The sequence below is a fragment of the Branchiostoma floridae genome, chromosome 16 (assembly GCF_000003815.2).
Source record: "Branchiostoma floridae strain S238N-H82 chromosome 16, Bfl_VNyyK, whole genome shotgun sequence".
NCBI lineage: Eukaryota > Metazoa > Chordata > Leptocardii > Amphioxiformes > Branchiostomatidae > Branchiostoma > Branchiostoma floridae.
The window spans coordinates 10630556-10649937 of record NC_049994.1 but is presented as its reverse complement, the minus strand read 5'-3'; the positions used below and the strand labels follow the sequence as shown (position 1 = coordinate 10649937).

The 19382-nt window shown below is 41.0% G+C and overlaps 1 protein-coding gene and 1 long non-coding RNA gene across 4 annotated transcripts; one reads left to right on the top strand and one right to left on the bottom strand.

Moving 5' to 3' along the window:
* The first annotated feature begins 6362 nt into the window (after positions 1-6362).
* Positions 6363-19048, top strand: LOC118403107. 3 transcript variants are annotated; one of them, XR_004829590.1, is made up of 6 exons: positions 6363-7284; positions 7654-7763; positions 11655-11706; positions 14112-14278; positions 15431-15465; positions 18539-19048. It is a non-coding gene; the product is annotated as an uncharacterized LOC118403107 (long non-coding RNA). The 3 variants fall into 3 exon arrangements; XR_004829588.1 differs by lacking the exon at positions 15431-15465 and having other exon boundaries at positions 6396-7284; XR_004829589.1 differs by lacking the exons at positions 14112-14278; positions 15431-15465 and having other exon boundaries at positions 6524-7284.
* LOC118403099 (homeobox protein Hox-A1-like) lies at positions 12116-13968 on the bottom strand. The gene is made up of 2 exons (XM_035801577.1): positions 13313-13968; positions 12116-12882 (listed from the first exon to the last, which is right to left on the bottom strand). Exons 1-2 carry the CDS (start codon positions 13887-13889, stop codon positions 12593-12595), a joined length of 867 nt encoding a protein of 288 aa, XP_035657470.1. The 5' UTR covers positions 13890-13968; the 3' UTR covers positions 12116-12592.
* Positions 19049-19382: the final 334 nt, after the last annotated feature.

The following is a 19382-nucleotide window of genomic DNA, read 5'->3' as shown; positions in this document are numbered from 1 at the left end:
GCTACAGCAACAAATAACCTGTATACCACTGGGGAGGACACAGACGACCGTCACATCTGTCTTTCCGTAACCTCTGACCTCACCGTGAGATTGATGACAGGTCACTGCCATCTGCCGCCTTCACCCCTGACCCCAACTCCAAATAAGGTGATGCAAATACAAAGGGAAACCACGTGTGTCCCGTATACGGGTGAAACTTGATACAATTCCAAGAAAATCTAATTCTGACTCTATTTCCATGAATGTCTGTTGTTATAGTCTGGTAGAACAAATTTTGTTTTGAAACCGTGTATTTCGTACGGCAGTGTAAAAAAAAAATCAGAATTCTTTCAGTCCACGAGCTGATAAGTTTGATAACTTAAATCATCAGATTGGCCCATTCCCAACATTGTTTTATGAACTCATTCGTAAATAAGACCATTTCTAAATAGGCTATTTCAAAATGACACCTTTTCTACACACTATACATATTGTAGGATATTTTTCTCAAGAAAAATGGTTGAATTGTTCGTTTTTCTTTTCCTACTGTAGCAATACTAACTATAGTGCCGAGAAGATGGTGATTTGATGTGTCAAATATATAAAGATGTGTTGATTTTATGATTTTGCAACAAGTTGGATTAGGAAGTACTACTGTTTTGAGTCATAATTTCGATATGCTTGACTGTTTGAAATGAATGATAAACACTTAAATACAGCATTTCATCTCGTTCTGCAACACAAATAGGGCCAGGCGTTGGCGAAAGGGGAAAAGCAGCCGAAATAAATTTCCCTGACAGATGTAGAAAATACGTCACGAGAAAGACTTATTCAACCAACCAGAGCTGCCGTAAAACTTTTCCGTGGAGTTGATTGGTTGTTTAATCTCCTTTGCTCCGCCCCCGCACGTCGGGACAACAGGCGTGAAAAATCTAATTTATCGTCTCAATGTCCAAATATGGGCGTCTACTGGCCCCATGCCAAACTCCCGCCCAAATTTAACCCACAACTGTCGTCCGATAAAAAACGACACCGTTTGGTTTCGGCTACGCCCAGCGAGTTACCAGAACACGCTGTGGACAAATTACTCCATTTTACAACAATAAAGTCCCCTGAAGTACCACGGAATTGGTCTGTAACTTTGGTCAGATCGGAGGAAAATCGCGTTTCACGTACCAGTAGCCAAAGCATTGTGGAGCGTTGGCGCGAAAGTTTTAGGTGGTGATATGACTTGACAGTTGTATGGGTTCACAAGTCCGGCAGAAATCGTGTCTGTTCCGTTACCCCACTTTGAACAGAAGCGTTCGAGTGGAAATTTTCTCATAGTCTGGTAATGATGTTGTCACCTTTGTCACGTGAAGTTCAGGTGCACAAGAACAATAAGTCTACTATGATATCTAAAAGCATACTATTCAGAAAATTGTACAGCGCTTTGTTGAATGTCCTTCAGAATTCTATTCCGATCATTTTCCAGGTACTGCACCCCACACGCGCATTACTCTTACATAATGAAACCACTCCGCTAGAAGAAATGCGGCCTAAATTAGAAATAGATTTGTCATCGACACTACTCACTTGTGGTTGGTCAAGGGTATGACCCATCAGTTCAGTTCAGTTCATGACCCATGACCTTAATTGACGTTACTCGGAGGAAAACGTACACTTACAAATGCATGCATATATATTGTCAGTGTAATGTTGGGACAATGCTGATAATGTTGCAGTGTGGTACTTTTTTTCGTTTTTAGTGCATTTTATGCACATTATTTTTTCAAAGTTAAAGCCAAATAGTCGGAAGGTACAGGGATTAACAATTTCAGAGTGGCGTGAAAAATACCATTTAAGGCGCTTTGAGATTAGCCGCTAACGACTGACTTTCTGTTACTGCCAGGCGTCTATTGCATACGGGTTGAAATGTGAGAAAGCCATTCATATACTAAACGTGTGACGAAACATCCAATCTATACTAAATGTCCTAATCTGTAAAATAAATTCCACTTCAACGTCTAGACTTTAAAAATCAATTACTACATCCTTTTTTTCTCTGTACCAAACTTGGACAGATAACGAAGAGGAAAACATAACTGGAGACGCGGAAACTTAACAAAACCAGCGCGGTTTTAAGAAAAGCTGTTCCATTGATCTGTTGGTAGTTGTTGAATACGCCCGAGTTCTTAAGTCTGGGGTTGAATAGAGAAGAGGGGGTATCAGTATCCTCATCCACTTTCACGCTTCGCCCTGGCTAGGCCGCGTACCGCTCTAATCCTGTCAACTCCAGGCGCTGAAGCCAAAGATAATAGCGGAGCTAAGGATATTACGGCTTCCCCACAATAGAGAACGATATTAATTGTCGGCTTAACTCGAGGGGGAGCAAGGGGAACGTATTGTTGTGTCGGTAGCTAGTGACAGGGCTTGTCTTCTTATGGAATTAAATCGACTGCGTTAATCTCATTAAATCGCAGGCAGAGCATCTTTAACAAACAAAAAGGAGAGAGATGCCAGCGCGAGTTTGGGGAATTGAATTCCGGGAATCTAAGCGGCGCGCGCGCGTATTCCCGGAACCATTGTCAGGTCGCGAGTTCTCCCCCGCGTAATTGAGATTGAAATCTACCGAGTCTCTTTTGTCTGAGAAAGCGAAAACGTTTAATGAAAAACTCACACGTTTGGGAAACAGCCGTGTCAATTTCAATCACAGGGCGCGACCGTGACCCCATCGCTATTAAGGTCATTCTTAATTAGATTGCGAAAATTCTGCGTGAGTTTCATCCGAAAGGTCATCAATGATTTGAACACGGTACGGAACACTTGTTGAATCAAACTTGACGTCTTTCCAAAAGAGCACCATGCTTTAGCATGCAAACGTTGTGCAAATTAAAGATATTCTAGATCTGCGAAAAGTTTCATCAGGATCGTGTGTCATCCGATAATAAATTTCTTTTCAGTTCTTTTTAAAATCTGTGTTCTGGCTATTTGGTGAGTAACGTCCACAACACAAACGTCGGCTTGGATAAAACAATCTATCCATTTTGAACAAAAAAGGTTGTTATCTGTATTCTAAATATTCTGCAATGATCGTGAAACAACAGAGAATGTAAGTAGAAAAACGGTTTTCCTTTAATTTGTAAAAGAACAATTTTATAAAGTTTCAGAGAGACTTCGTATATATTTCATGATGACTCTTTCCCTGTTTTATTGTCGTTCTGACAGGCAATTAAAAGTTACGACTTCATTTCTAACACTGTGAACCTTTGGCAATCACTAGACCACAGTGCAATTTTCTTTTGTGGACGTCTGGGACTTGCACAAATGTCTCACCAACTTACTTTGAGTTCGTGATCTGCGTATTGATTATACTTCTTATTTATCTTTATCCTTTTCTATCATTCTTATACATTCAGTTGGTGTTTCTCACTTTCTGTCAATAGCCATTTTTCAGTTGTATTGAGTTTTCATTAGAACACATTTTGAGGCTCCCTGTGTCTTTGTAAGAGTTACTAAATCATACAGAGATCCTGATCGGAAGTGTAGAATTTGTACTTCAAATGTATGTTAGCATGATGAATATGTTGTACTGTAGAAATGCAGAAACTTTGAAAATGGTTTCATTTTTGTAGTTTAAGCAATGGTCTCACAACGTAAAATATCATTAACATGTATTTTAGAGGCCTATTGTGCTACATGGCATATGTTTATAAAATTTCCTTTACGTGATAAAAGTAGAAGGTGTAGCCATAAAATCGAATCGCATGTTAGAAATACGCCCAAAATATGTTCTCTTTTTACACGTGTAACGTTTGTGGTGCCATGTTGGTTACGTAGTGTAACTCAGACACTCGTTAACTGTGCGATGTGACCAATGACATCTCCTGACATAAACTATGTGGGGAAACATTGTCTTGTGACAGCTCCCATGACCTTTCCACACCCTCCTCGTAACCCTGTCCATCCTAGCTCATTAATATGCATGACTACCCGATTTCATGACGTCACCTGTTTATCTCAGCCCTCTGCCCGGCCAAACAATCTGGCATTGACAGAGATATAGTTCAGCTATTTTTCTATCTTTTAACTGCATAAGGAGCAAAACTAGAACGAATTTAAAATGATCTGTATATTCGAGTAGGAATCATGTGAAGTGTGTATCGAAAATATTTGTTTGTAGAGAGAAATTTGTACAAATGCACAGCTGATAGACTCGGAAATGTTCTTTGTTTACTTGGGGGCGGGGCTTGGATTACGGTCACGTGATACTAATTTCTAGGATTTCACGCAACGTAAATTATGTCCATCCTGACTTCCTACAAAGGCGGGGTTACAAATAAAAGTACTTTACCGTGTTAAATTTCTATGTGATCTTGCAACTTTTTGCTCAAATCTATGAAGAACTTTTTGGAGGGTGAAACAAAAGACTTGTAGCTGAATATTTAAAAGTTTTGTTCGGTTTAATAAAAAACTTACTGAAAACTTTGTTTGAGCGTATTTCTACTTTGTAATTTCTGTCGGTAAAATGTTTTAAAGAGATAACATATCAAACCTTAGCAAAGAAGTGCCTATCTTGTGTAATGATAAACTGAGTTCGTACAAAACCCTCCAGCGCATTGGAAAAATTAAAGAACAATGAGATTAAGTTGTAATCTTCTGACACTCTTTATCCCGCTGCGTTAACAAGATTATCCTTCAGCAAAATCACATTAAATCATTGAAAAACAAAACATCACCACAGGAAGACTAAGGACTAATTGGGCTTACTCCTAAGATCAAGGAGTATTACATTTTTGAAAACTTAAGTATGGAATAAGAAATGAGGGACATGTAAGCCATTCGCATTCATTTCTTTCTTTCTTTTACAGTCATGACTTTTTCACCCCTATAAATTTCCGGAACGCATCGAAAGTCAATGGAGCAGTTAATTTTACAACGAAAAAAGTTGCCACTTTTATGAGATCTGTTGCTAATTGACTAGAGAGGGATTCTGATAAACACGATTTAACGCGTTAAGTCGTAAAACTTTTGTTTTTCTTGCAACCTTTTACTTTTTGATAGACTGATCAATTATCAGTGATAATCACGTAATAAAAACGAATGTTGATGGAGGATTTTGATGGACGGATTTCACGGCAGATTTATCAAATTGCAGTTTTAATGGGATATAAATTCATTTGTAGCTTTTTGTGGAAACTTGATCGGAACTTGATTTGTACCTACTAAATAAGTTTTCAACGTTGCTTTTTGATCCCGAGTTTTCATATTGAGCGAGAAAGATGAATCAAATTATTAACCTCAATTATAAAAAGAAGCATGAAATAAAGTTGGACTACGTTTGAATACGTATACATCTAAAAACTTTTTTTTCATTCCATAAGTTCAGTACTAAAAATCTATACCCTCCCTTCACTGAGAAACCAAATTATCAAAAACTTTTATCCAGCGATGTTTAGAGGATAGAAATTTGGACCGTCACATGTGAAGAAAGATTGAGGTGACATCGCCGAAAAGACGGGCCAAGAAAAATTACCCGTGAAATCAAAAAACAAAAGTTAGCAACATGATATCCACAGGACAACAACTTCAAAAGGGGAGGTGACAGGTATTAATGGAGACATTAAAATGTTCAACTACGATTTTTTGCTTAAATTGTGTTCGGATTCAGTAGGCAACATTGAAAACTACCATTTTTCGTTTTTGAGCGAACGAAAAGTTACGACAAAGCTATAAAGTAGTGAAAACGCGCTCGATTCTCGACTACTTCTGTCACCCGTCGGAAAAACAACTCTATTTACTCATTTATTATTAAGTTATTCATTGCGATTTCGACCTCTGACCTTTTTCACAACTTTAGTGTGAGAATCACACGTCTGGGTAAAAGTGGCCACTTATGTCATAAATACTTTTCCGCTAGCGCGCGGCCCCAATAAAACGTTTAACGTGTCGCGTTGTCTAGAACGCAACCTGCGTTCGAAATCGTCAAAACTGGTAAAAGTACACGTTTTCTGGTGATGTGTTCCCAATGCGTGTATCGTAAGGAATGGGAAAATTGTGTTTTTGATAAAAAGTTATCTGCTCTGACGCCGGGAGGCAGACAGATGTAAACTTTACATCTGTGTGAAGCAGACCACACGGCTTGATATATGGCCTGTTTCCGCATGCCTCACATACACTCACGGAAGATTTATAACCCCAATCAAACCGCAAACCTGCTCTTATAATGTAAACGTCTGGAAACTGAAAACTTCTTCAAGACAGCTCACACTGTAAAACTTTATTAATCAAAGTAACGCAGCTTTTTCTTTGTCTTCTCCGCATTGAGTTGTGAAAGTTTAGTTTTTTTGGAGTAAGACATGTGTTCTGGCGGCAGTGTTAATTACAGGTCTTTGGCACATGTATGCGATGTTTGTGTCAATTACAGAAGTCAGACCGCGCAAACAAGACGGATAAACAAGCCCAGAGATTGCGCCTGTGGTCCGGCCGATTGTTGGCGCGGAGGGCGGAACCTCACACCGAACAAAAAAGCTTCCGAACCCAGACACATAAATTTTACAACCGGCGCGCCGCCTTGAAAGGAACAGGACGGGGTGTTTGTTGAGAAATTAGGGAGGATTCAATTAGCGGGTTTGCGACAGGCCCGCAGATGTCTGGACTTGTGAAAATCTGTCGCACAGAACTTCGCGTTTCGGCGAGGAATGTTTCCAACAGACGCGCTTTTCTCTCAAGTCGTCTCGTCTTTGTCAAAACAAGCGCAAAAGTTCTTAAAAAGTCACCGGCAATGTGTCCACTTGGCCTAAAATAAATAAAGCCGCCCGCTGTCGGGAAGAGGGTAGCTACTATTGGTCCAATTGTGGGTAATTGAGTTTTATGGCTTCAACTTGTGAGGTTGCATACGTAATGATGTGTTAGAGTCTGGAAAGTTTTCCGGTGTCAGTCGGCACTCATGTTCAGTACGTGTGGGCTCATATGTCAAGGAATAGCGCTTCTGGTCTAAATTACTGACTGATGAGGGTAAAAGGGGCTTCTTTCGCGACCCGCTTTGCAAGAAGGGCTGAAATTCGGAGACGCAGGATGGATAGTTTTCTTAGCGACAGGGAACTTCTCAGGAGGGTGTTAGATAGACACCAAGTGCAACTGGAAAGAGCGATCGGTCGCTCCTTATGCGGTGCGCGCTACAACTCTTCAAACGGTAGAGGGAGGACTACCGTTAGTTGAAAGTTTGAACGCGCACAGGATTGTCTGAAAGTTCTGTTCCCCCCGGACGTGGTCACCTTTTGAACTTGGATTGACCGGAGATGTGCGGAAGTCTACGGGGACATGGTAAGTTGTCCATATTCATATCTAACACGCCTGTGGTGATTTGCGTCTGAATCGCGATCTTCCCCCATGTGTTGTACTACATTGTTTGTGAACCATTCTTCGCCTATTGTCTTACTCACAACTCCTATTAGTTCTAATTCTCTTTGGTCATGTCCCGAAACTTGAAAGCGCACCGCTATCTTTCTAATGCGGGCAAAATTCATGAAAAAAACTACTCCGTGTCTTTGTCTATGAGTTGCTGTATTTTGCATATGTTAGAAAAAGAACCTGTAATTTTGTTGTAAAAGTTGAATTATGACCCTTGTTTCCCAGCCGTATAGTTATCACCGCACGGTTAGATTTTTACATTTTCAAGTTTGTCCGTTTCAGGGGAAGGTACAGGGTTGAGGCTTGTGCGACCGGCGACTGTTCCCTAGCCTTCTCGGCGCTAGAACGTACCTCATGCCGTACGGATTACCACCAAGGGCCCTTAAGTTAAGGTCAGTACCGTTAAGTGTTACCACCGTCGCGTTAGAGATGTCACTTCAGTCTAGCAACTAGACGACTGGAAAGCGTACAGAGAGCCGTCTAAGTGGCCGACTTTTCAAAAAGGGGCCTTTTGATTCCAAGACACGCGGAACCAACTGTCACTTGGCCATTTGCTTGCCCCGTTCGCCAACCACTTAGAAGTCGGCTGGGGAAATATTAGCTTTTGCATGGCAAACATGAATATGTGCAGATATAAGCATGGGAAAACAGTACTTGTTAAATTTGATTTTAGGCCGTCTTCTCTTTACCCCACTCCGCTTTAATTTGATACGAACGCATCCAAACTGTTGTATGTCTTTATATATAGGTGTCTGTATTCGGAAAGAGCGCAAAAAACGGAGTAGGGGAAAGTTGATCATAATATAGTTTTTTTTTTGTAGTTTTTTATTCAATGAAAACTTCCAATGAAAAAGTTATGACTTTTTTTTCAAATTTTGAAACCGCAACAAGCATTTTCTACACAGGATTTGTAATGAAGTCATTGTCTTTTTGTAAAGTTGCACCTATTTATTCGAAACCTTCTAGTGAATGGAGATCGCCACCAATTGGCCCCTGTGTGACCGCGATGCGAACACAGATAGCTATGTCCCCTCGCCGCCTGCAAATTTGCCTGACAAATAGCAGACAGAAGGGCAGTTTTACCGGGTGTTGTCTTCCGACATCCATGTTTTTGTCGCGATTTTAATTTGAACTAGTCGTATGGATGAGCGCGGCGACATAAAACGCCGCGCGACCATTGCACGCGCCGACTTTGATCAAAGCCTGTGTAATTCCATTGTCTGTATGGATCAATCCGCCATGGATACCTGAGCGCTGGGGGACTCAGAATGGCTTCCTCACTCAGGGGAATACACACGTAGTCTTGAAATTAAATTCCCACCAAATTTGTTTCTAAACTACCAAAATTACCCTGATACCACAAAAGGGTAATTTTCTACAAGTTGTAAAGATGTTCTAGTGTTAAACAAATGGGGAAATAGCGTGCGAAAGCCGCGCTGTACTTGTATAATGTGTTTACAATGGCAATGCTACCCCGTAGGTTCTACATACGGGTAGCGTTCGTGGCCTGACTTCCCCCTGCCTAGCAATGGACCCTGCCTGCGATGGGCCTGTCCTGCTTTTGGCCTACAGTGAACTCTGAGTGCGAGAGGGAAACCCCAAGCCCAAAATAAACACGGGTGGAAGGCTTTCCCCCCACTCAACCCTGTCAAAGAGAAATTGATGACTAGAGGTCGAGAACTGAAACCTTAGGTGTCAAGGGTCAAACGTGAGAGCATCAGTTATACTTAGACAATCACTACAACAATATGTCGCAATCCCGGTAGGGAGAGGTCGCCCCGTACCATGTTAGGAGAGAACTTGAACGGTAGCCAAGTCGTCAGGCGTCTCGCCGCAGGTGCACGTTACGTGTGACTGTCGGAGAGTGCCCGGCTCGAGACAGCTACTTGTGTTACATACAGATAAAGGTGGCAGTCTCACGGGGCACGCTACCCATCTGCTACTCATGTACTATGTACCTGTGCATGTTCTTATCTATAATATAGTAATAGGGCTATACGCAGGGCCCGGGTTGGATGTAGGATACAAAGATTTCCTCCCGAACACTGCAGACTAACACCTGAGATGTTTATTATGATGTTGTTGTGTTGTGCAGTTGTAAACATGTACATGGTGGCACGCCTAGGGCGGGGCGTGTGTTGAGGTGATCGCCTCTTGACCTGGCCTAGCGGCTGGCACGGGTATTGAACCCGCCGCCCTGTAACACCAAACAGACTCCACTACACGAGTGGTTTTTACTACTAACATTTATATACTTCTTTAATACACGTTGCTTGTTGTGTGTGTATATCTGGCGAAACGCCAGCACGCTGGTCTAGCCAGTCTTCCTGCTTATAGCAGGATTTATCACTACCGTGATATGATTTTCCAATTTAGTCGTTAAAACGACATATTTTATCATAGGCACGTTGCCCCCGTCACTTAACGTAAGTCGGGCGGCTGATAGTATTATGTCGTGATTTATGACTTGTGTGTTAAACGTGCCATTGCCTATGCATACTTACATGCCTTTGTTGTAGTTTATGTGTTTGTAAACGATGTATTGATGCAAAGCTATTGGGCCTAACACATTTTTAAAGGGACGTTAAATCGCCCAATACGCTGTCCCAGATATGATATGTGCTACTAATACTAGTACTAACACTTGTGTTACACCATAGCCACTTGAATACGTTATTGTAGATAAACCTTAGGGTAAACATGTGCTTGAGTTGTAGTGCTTCGCGCACTCCTTATGTACTGTTGCCCCTGGTTTCTAACATTTAAGAAAACATTGTGGCAATAATTGAAGGCTTGAACAGGCTGCTTATTTGCTCTTTGATAAAGAAAACTCCTAGCCACAGAGTTTTAAGAGCATGCAGGCCTTGCGTAGTATCTATTATGTGCCTTCATTTGTATTGTTTGTCAGAAAGGGCATTCATGTGGTGCTTACGTATATACCAGTCACTCTAGTTTTTCATCTAATTAGAAGGCACTACGAACACGCCCTACTATTGAGATACGTGTTGTTTACAATGTTTGTGTATGTTATGAAGCGTAGTTTTTCATGTGTGAGTTAAAGTTAAGATTTATCATAGTGACATCTGCCCATAGAGTCGCATAGTTCCATGTTTGCGACATTGTTTTGTGCGGAGCTAGGGCTGTGTCAATAGTGGTCCGGCCGCTATTATTTAGATTGGCCACCGTAACGGCCACTATTGAATATTCCGGCCTGACCGATAGATGACCCCACGAGTGTCACTCGCTCGGAACGTGTTTCTGTTGTTCAAGCTAACAGCAGTACTGTGCAAAATGCACGGCCTCAGGGCACGTTTGGGGACTCCATGTGGCCGGGCTAAGCCTCTACAATTCTCTGTCTTGTTGAAATATAGATTACTAGTCGGTACAACCGGCACGTTGTGTTGATTTGCACACTGACTTTCTGCATGCATGATGTGATATTTCTTGTAGTGAGTAATTTGGGCCATATTGCTCAAGCCCAGGAGTGCCTTACCAAATCGGCCATTACTCAGTGAGGGGTGTTTTTTTTTTTCACCCAGAATGTATGATCACACTTACTAACCCGTATGTCCCGCATCTTGTGTTTTTATGTCAGCCCACTGGGCTTTACATTGCGGGTTTAGTTTATGATTACGCACAATTTAACCCAGATATTTATTGAAGCTAATATTTGATGTTTTGAATGATGCATTATGTTATCCGGGGTGCAACCTCTCCTTACCGAGATTAGATTAAAACATAAAATACTATTTTTTCATCCATTACAAACATGATTTAAACCAGTCTAATAAATCTTTTTCAAGGCTAGATTATAGCTCTCACGTTTGCCAACCACCTATATCTTGAGTGATTCAAGCTCTGACAACAGTTTCGAATGAATTTATCACGAAACCAGCTTTTAAAAAGAAATTGTCTCTACTTTGAAAGTGAATTGGCCTAAAAAGCTTGCTTGGTAACTAAATAAAGAAGTTAAACCAAAGAAGCCCTGTGTGTGCGATGAAGCCATTCTGTGATCACTCAAGAGTTTTATCTGAATTGATTTAGTTATTTAGAGAGAAGTAATAGTCCCTGAGTAGAGGCTGATGAAATTATAACACCTCTATACGGGATGTCGGATAATGTAGTATCACATCTCGAGGTGTCCCAGTGCCCAGTGCTGGGTATCAGCAAATGATGTAGACTTACACGGCGGTATAAGATTAAACCGATGCGTTTGGATGCGTGTGTCAGTCACATAGCCCTCCCCCTGCTAACGATCCGCTCTCTCATACACTCTCCTACAGAGAAGGTGCGCGGGAGACCCCACATGTTCTGAAGAGGATGCCCCCTTTTACGGTACGTATTTAAAAAAAAAATCAGACAAATTTCCCTCCCCTTACATCATAGCTGACGGCATGTACGAATTAACAAAAGTACAAATCAGAAGCTTGTTACCATCACCCCATGACCTGACCTTCCCAAAGTCACAGCAATTAATAATGTTGTACGTTGATACCTGACAAGATAGGTCACCCGAGCTACAATAACCCGAGTACTACAGCCGACAACCTCGTTAGCACAGACAGATCTACCACAGGCAGCTCTCAGATTAAAAACTCATTTTACGTTCTTACTTAGCCAAAAGTATGGCACTTTTCGAGGAAGTTATTGTAGAATACAGCTGCAGTGGTATATCATGTGAAAGGAGTGTTATCTATGCAGTATCACTGAATAAATATGGTAAAAGAAAACAAACAGGTTTGTATTTAATATGCGATTGCGATTTATTTTGTTTTTTCTCTCTCTCATCAAGATTTCACTACTATCTTAGTGATTTTTTGATCCTAAGAAACATACATAACAATACTGTGCTGGAGTCCTGCCGTCAAAAAACATTATTTTATATCACAAGCCACTGTACAGTCGAACCTTCACGAAAGAGAAGTATGAAGTTCGCTTTGAGAATTTTTACCCTGTTCTCCGATTCTTTGATTGTTAAATTATACTTCTCGAGATATGTACAGATGTCTACATCCCTCATCAACTCTCATCATACAAACGTTTCTCACTCATACAAAGTAATAAATAACAATATAAATATAGACAAGAACCGACCTGACGATATTTTCACCTGTATAACTTAAAGAGAATATTCCACAAATGACGTGTGAGTTCTAAAACGTTGGGGTGGGGGGATTTTGGAGGGAATGGAGAAGAATGATGGTATAGTGAGTTTTCAGTCTTACGTCGACTTCGACGGGCTGTCTTCGCCAGCCGGAGACCCTCCACTACCCGGGGTGGAGAAGCCGTTCTCTTTCTCCCGTTTCTTCTGTTTCATCCTACGGTTCTGGAACCAGATCTTGACCTGAGTTTCGTTGAGGTTGAGGGCTGCGGCGATCTCGACTCTTCGCGCCCGCGTGAGGTACTTGTTGTAGTGGAACTCCTTCTCCAACTCCGTCAGTTGTTTCGTCGTGAAGTTGGTCCGTCCGTTGTTGGGCCCGGACGTCGTGAAGCCGTACTCTCCTGGCTTTCCTAGAGTAACACACAGCAACAAAACTTCCAGTTACAACAACAAAGACGACTGCTCTATGTGCTAAATCTTACGGGAAATTTTGTGTGTCCTATCAAATTTTATGTAATCGTAATTTCATGCATAAGGCAGGAGCCCCGTATTAGGCACAGCTTGCTCCACCAAGGCATGGACGGTTTGTAGTACAAACACAACTTGTAAGCTGTCATACTTAGCCAAACAAAGGCCAACGTCTGAATACAAACGTTAGGGAGTAGTTGTTAGTGCGATTGACGAAGTCTTGTTTACGCCGATGGTTATATACCGGTACTACGAGCGAGAACAGACGGGGAGTCCTAGGCGCCAGTTCCGTAAACATGTGCGCGCGGCCCCGCTGACTCGGGAGGTGATAACGTAGGTTTGTAGGGCAGTAGTAAGGACAGTTTAACGTACCTGTTCTTGGAGGGTTACGCTTAAGTTTCATCCAGTCGTATGTGGCAACAGGGGGTGATGGTGCAGGGGGGTTACAGGTCGTGGAAATCATGGGGTCCTGCCCCGTGTGGTGGTGCATGTATCCGTACTGTGAGTCCAAGGGTGGCGGGGCCACTGTCCCGTTCATTCCTGAGTTGTACGACGAGTAAGAACCGGCAAGCTCTGCCCCGAAACTCCCCGAGTACATAGCAGCATGGTTGTTCGTCCCGTAACCATTGCTCATGTGGTGGCCGCCAGGATGAGAATAGTGGTTATACGAGTACGTTGTAAAATTCTGCGGGTCGCCGTTAGGCATGATAACCGGCGGGTCGTAAGGCGACGGGCCCGGGACGGGGCCTGGGCCTGGCCCGGCCGACGGAGGCAGCTGCCCGTTCGGCCCCATCGTAACGTGTCGGTCAACATTGTTCATCGCGCACGACTGGTAAGCGGGGACACCGTAGTCTTGGCCATAGCTCCTCGGGGAGCAAGTGTTTTGGTCGCCGTTACACAGAGAGTAGTCCACGTACGAGTTCATTCTTGCCGTGTCCATTTGCTCCATCTGTCAAGCAAACGTTTCGATTTCGCCTGTCGAATTTGTCGATAAATGGTGCTAAATTGCTCACTTGCTCTTCACATAGCCTGACACTGATATGGTTACTTTGTTACCCACGTGACAAACAGCGACCAATCAAAACAACCAGAGCCTATTTGGTATGTTTATCAAGGTGATCCATCACCGAGCCTGACATCTAAATCACTGATGTTAAATTTATCAACCTAGGGCAAACCAGTCGCAAGCCGGTAAATTTTATGCCAAGTTCAGTGAGTGTGCCGTGATTTTCCAGCAGTATGGGGTGAAACGTACTGTAAAGGAGAGACCAAAGTCACCGGGACAGATAGGACGGTGTCTCGGAGGATCCTACCACCGCCCCGGCCTGTGTGCTACAGGTAAACCCGTCTATTTAGGGCTCAAAACTCTGGCGACGATCGAGCTAGGTCTTGATCATGATCATTGCGTCTTCAATAGAAGTGGGGAGGGGCGGTAACCGTAAAACGTTCCTGACCACTTTTTAAAATTTCCTGGACTTAATATGTGAGATTCAAACGATCCTATACAACTTGTAGTACTCAGAGTTGAGTGGAGTAACGGCAGTTTTTTATTTGAGTCGCCAGAGACCAGGAATTATTAAATATTTGCTGTATCCCAAGCTCTGTATACTGAGGCTTGTGGTAATATCGACAGATAAGCTTACTGAAAACTCGCTCGTGTTTGGGACGTTTAAAGTCGTTTTTAAAGCAGAGAAACCTGGCTCAGAAATTAGTTAAGAGTTTGGCCACTTCTTGTTGAAGTGGAGGGAGATTTGTCCCCAAACAGGACAAGATTCGGCGTATCTGGTTGGCCGATTTATTCTCGAATCATCGCCGCCATTACAAGGGTCGTGTGAGGGGTCACCATCGAGAGCCCCACGAAAGACCTACACGTTGGGCACAAAACAAACACGTTTTTGTTCCGTTTGCCACCAAAAGTCAAACTTTTCTACCCCATCAGACGCAGTGAGAAATTAATTAGGTTCTATTGATCCCTCCAAAAGTGTTACTTTGGGGTTGGCAAGCTTTTTGGCCGGGCACATTCATGCATAATTACGCGCGGGTTGGAAGTTTTGCATGAAAAAGCTGTGGTGTAGATTCGGTGGGCCTTTGTGACACAGATCCTACCGCCCAAGGGGCTACATTTTTCCCCTCACCAACCATGTCCCGTTCTCTGTTTTAAAATGTCAACCGTTTCCTACAGACACTCCCCTCAAACTCTCTTTTCCAACACACTTTCTATTCCACCCCATCTGTGGTGAATCCCAACACAACTGAAAACCTATGCATGCTTTCGCACCATGCATATTGTTGCAACAACTCAACAAAATTCACACAAAAGTGCACGCTTTTTTTGTTCCCTCTGATTTGCAAATGTTGATAACAGCGGAGACAATTGTCTAAACTCACACCAACCCGCCACGAATAATAGCCGACAACGAGTTGTCGATCTTGCTAATTTTACCTCACAAAACATGTTGTAATACACAGGATAATTCTCCTATTTTGCAGACGGTGATACCAGGGTTAGTTCTACATAACAAAGAGTAAGTGTTCTTTCGTAACCGCTGGAATCTTGAAACACCATGATTTAGCTGATAAGCAAAAACCGCACATTTTCTTATCAAAATGTTCGAAAATCTCAAGCAAAATATGTTGTGAAACTCTATAAACGTTATACAAGATTTCGTACAAAACTTCTTACATATTATCATGCATGGCGTTCTTCTACTTAACAAAAGGACTAATATTTGTATCAATGCCTCTGCAAATTTCTGGTAACAAGGTTTGAAAGACAAGTTTTCAACTTCTAATTGACCTAACACCGAAAACAACATCACCTATATGCAAGCACACGTTTTATCAGCATTCATTGATCAGGAGGTAGCGAGGAAAATTACGTTTGTAATGGGTGACAGTATACATAATTAAGTAAGAACAGTTTCTCCTATATAGAAGACACTAAGTTCAAAATGTAGCCAAGAGCTTGATTCATTTTTACACTGATCAAAACAGATCACGTTTTATAATGTTTCCAGACATTAAATTTGACCGTAAGCTATAGCATTTGTTTTTCAGGCAAACTTTTGAGGGAAGCATTCTGTTTATACTGAAAACACAACTACAAAACTGCATGTTTAGTATGTAAGAATTGATTTGAAACTTGCAGAAATCACATAACGTTATGGCTTCTTATAACAAGTGTATCAAACGCATCTAATAATCTTTTGATTGTTTTAGCATCAATGTGGTGTGTATCTTTTAGATTTTTCTATCATAAATCCTTGTTTCAGTGAGTTTAGATCGCTCTTTCCCCCCTCCCTCAACCTAAGTCATGGCCTGTTTCCCTACATTTCTGCAGGAATTCTCTGTTTGTTGATATTCTAAACACCCCCATGTGTTTCCGTGTGCCTCCAAGGCTTGAAAACAACACGTCGGCCGACCTTATTGCAAATATTGAGATCGACATGGCTTGAACTCTGACATGACCCGTGTGTCGATAAGGCTTGCCCGGAAGCAAAGTTACCCTCAGAGCTCGGTAGAAATGTATTCAGTTGGCTATGCTTCATTTATTTCACTCAAGCCGCCACACGACTTACAACAAGGCTTGCAAAATTCATGACTTCCCTTCTTAAATCGCAGAAAAAATCGCCAAGTTATTCATACCTCACAAGAACATGGTAGAGTTTTAAATAAACATTGGGGAATATTTTAGAATGTTTTTGTGATTTTGTGTTTCTGGTAGCCCTCTTTCCCAGCTGTCTGTAGTTGTGTTGACATGTTTTGGTGTCCACACACACATGCTTGCGGTTCAGAGTTCACCACCCCCGTTTGAGGTTACGATATATGGCAGGCTAGGTCAAGTGCACGGCCCCTGTAGTCACTCTTACGACGTCACCAACTCTACAAGAGTTAGATGAATAGCCATCCCCTACACCGATTCGTTTGGGTCACTTGCCACAAACGTTCCAACAAAGAGACGGCGAGTGTCGATCGTCGAAGCGATAGTAGAGTGTGATAGATGAGGGAAGGGTTCACGGTCGGCAGTGTTTTGGCAGCTAACGGGTGTATTTGTTACCAGTCAGCTGTGTACGAGGTTTATTATGTGCTACCATGTGCGCGCGCACAGGACCACGTTGTTCTACACAGGCAGTGTTTGTGACTACGCTTCAGGAGAACAAGAATCACGAAATTTAACCCGGAATAAAAAAAAAGTCTAGTTCAAAACATTTGATTCACACTGAGAAAAGATAAGAAAAATTATTATAGTAGTTACAACTGAACATAATCTTTTTTGGGCGTTGGAAAATGTAAGAATGCTCTGGCTATCGTTTTGGTATAGAAAGATCAGGAAGCTAACAAGTAACAATATGTAAATAGGTTTGACACTAAATTCCCTTGAATTGTTTCTATGAAAATTTGAAATAAAGATTTTTTTTGTATCCATCCAAGCTCTATTTTTAAACACCTTTAAAATCTTTTGTTTATCTCAAGGTTTCGTTTTTCAAGTCGTGAAAAGAACAAGATGAGTGTCAGAAGAGTAGGGTGGAGAAGACCAATTTTTATTTTGAATGTAACGGTTGTCAAGTAACCCATACCAAGGCGCCATGTTGTATCTAGGTGTGCTGTCTCCCAAGTGGGCTTTTGTTACCACCGCTTTGGTATGTGACATAGCACAATATTCCAAAAGAGTCACTGCAATTCTAAAACTAAAACATTTTTAGCCAATAGTTGACCAACCTTAGAAATGCAACAACAAACAGAAAAATATGAAATGAAACAAAGAACATTCCTGTTGTTTTATTTCAGAATTAAAATAAGTTGTAGGTTGACTTCAGACCTTTTTGTCGAACTTGAAAATGGACGTAAGTTATGGGAAGTAGTTTATAAATGAAAACAAGTAAAACAAATGCAATAATTGGGAAAAAAAGTAGCTTACCTAAAATATGCAATCACTTTTTACGAGACGAAAGTTCTTTTGTATGTGCGAAGCTAGCCCACCAACAATTTGTTATATAACCTATCATTACTGATAAGGTTTCGCATGGTTGGACGGAGTAAGAAGCGTCCCTTGCCGGAGTTTACACATGTTCACATGGGAAAAAGATATGATAGTTTCCTGTCACTTAATATGACATAAAGTTGTCAAAATTATGACTGAAAAATTTCATTTGATATCCGGACTAAACAAAAACACTATCAGTCCATAAATGACTTCACTGTCATTACCATGTATTTCACTGCTATGTTTTTTTCTTTTACAGTTGTGATATTTGTACTATGATCTATTACAAAATTGCTTTCTACAAACAACCACACCGCCCATGATTATATTGCTAAAATAATTTTCTATAACTGAGTTTGAAATAAGTCCAGTTGATGAAATGAAATCTTTCAAAATTTTTCTTTCCTAAAGGAATTTAGGATATGTCCAGCTGAAATATTTGTAATTTTTATTTAGAATTTGAAGAAAAAAAATCATTCTGTTATAATGGAATAATGAAGTCTTCTTACAGCCATTTGTAATGATGAACACATCAATCAATGTTGTCAGGACAAGTGTATTGATTTATTGACTAAATTATTGATCATAACAGTTTTGTTTTCCGTGTTTTCCAGGTCACCAGGTTGGTGTGGATACAACAACACATCATCTGCACACCTCTGTGCTACCGTCACTACCACAGGCAGCTGGCTTCAGGAAAATTAGCATATCTAAACATGTATTATCAGTAAATGCTTGAAGGCAAGCAATCCTAAAAAACGTTACTTTCCCCCTTCTCTATTCGCAGAGCTTTTTTTTTATAGAAAAGAAGTTATTCCAGCTTTTCTTATGCCTTATTACGAAAAAATCCACATTTTTTAAAATTTTACATTCTTGCTGCTTTCACTTATCATTAATGTTATTTATTACTTAAAAAGAAAAGTGCCCATACATTAGACCTGTTTCTCGATATTTATTACAAAAACGACATGTTTCAAAGTAAGTGTAGGTATATATTTACATTTGTATCGAAATGGATATAATAAATATGTATTGGTATAAACATTAACTTGTTATGACATTTATCTGAATACAAGTATTGAAATTATGCATTCTATGAAGCTGAATATGATAAATATAATACATTCTTCTTGTGTTGTGTTATTCTTTGTAAGTGCTAAACGTACTAGTACCGTACCAAAAACACCAATGATTCTCGAAAATCTAGAAATACTGTAAAAATGTATACCTAGAATAAATTAAGAACATTTGTAGGATAGTCAAAAATATTCTGTTACAAAATTTAGGTTCACTTCTAGAGGTCAAAGGTTAACCCATGTTAACTAGTAAGGTCAACGTTGGTCAACAACAAGGTCAATAAAGAAACTATAAAACAATACCGGAGAAAACAGAAGCAAAGCTTCCCGTATTTAGAGGAAGTATGCACAATAAAGGAACATGTAAAGGTGATGACAAGCT

Excerpts from the sequence above, each read along its gene's own strand:
- LOC118403099 (XM_035801577.1), bottom strand. The coding sequence starts at position 13,889 with ATGGAGCAAATGGACACGGCAAGAATGAACTCGTACGTGGACTACTCT. Across the intron at positions 12,883-13,312 it reads GCGTAACCCTCCAAGAACAG|GAAAGCCAGGAGAGTACGGC; the intron begins GTACGTTAAACT and ends GTGTTACTCTAG.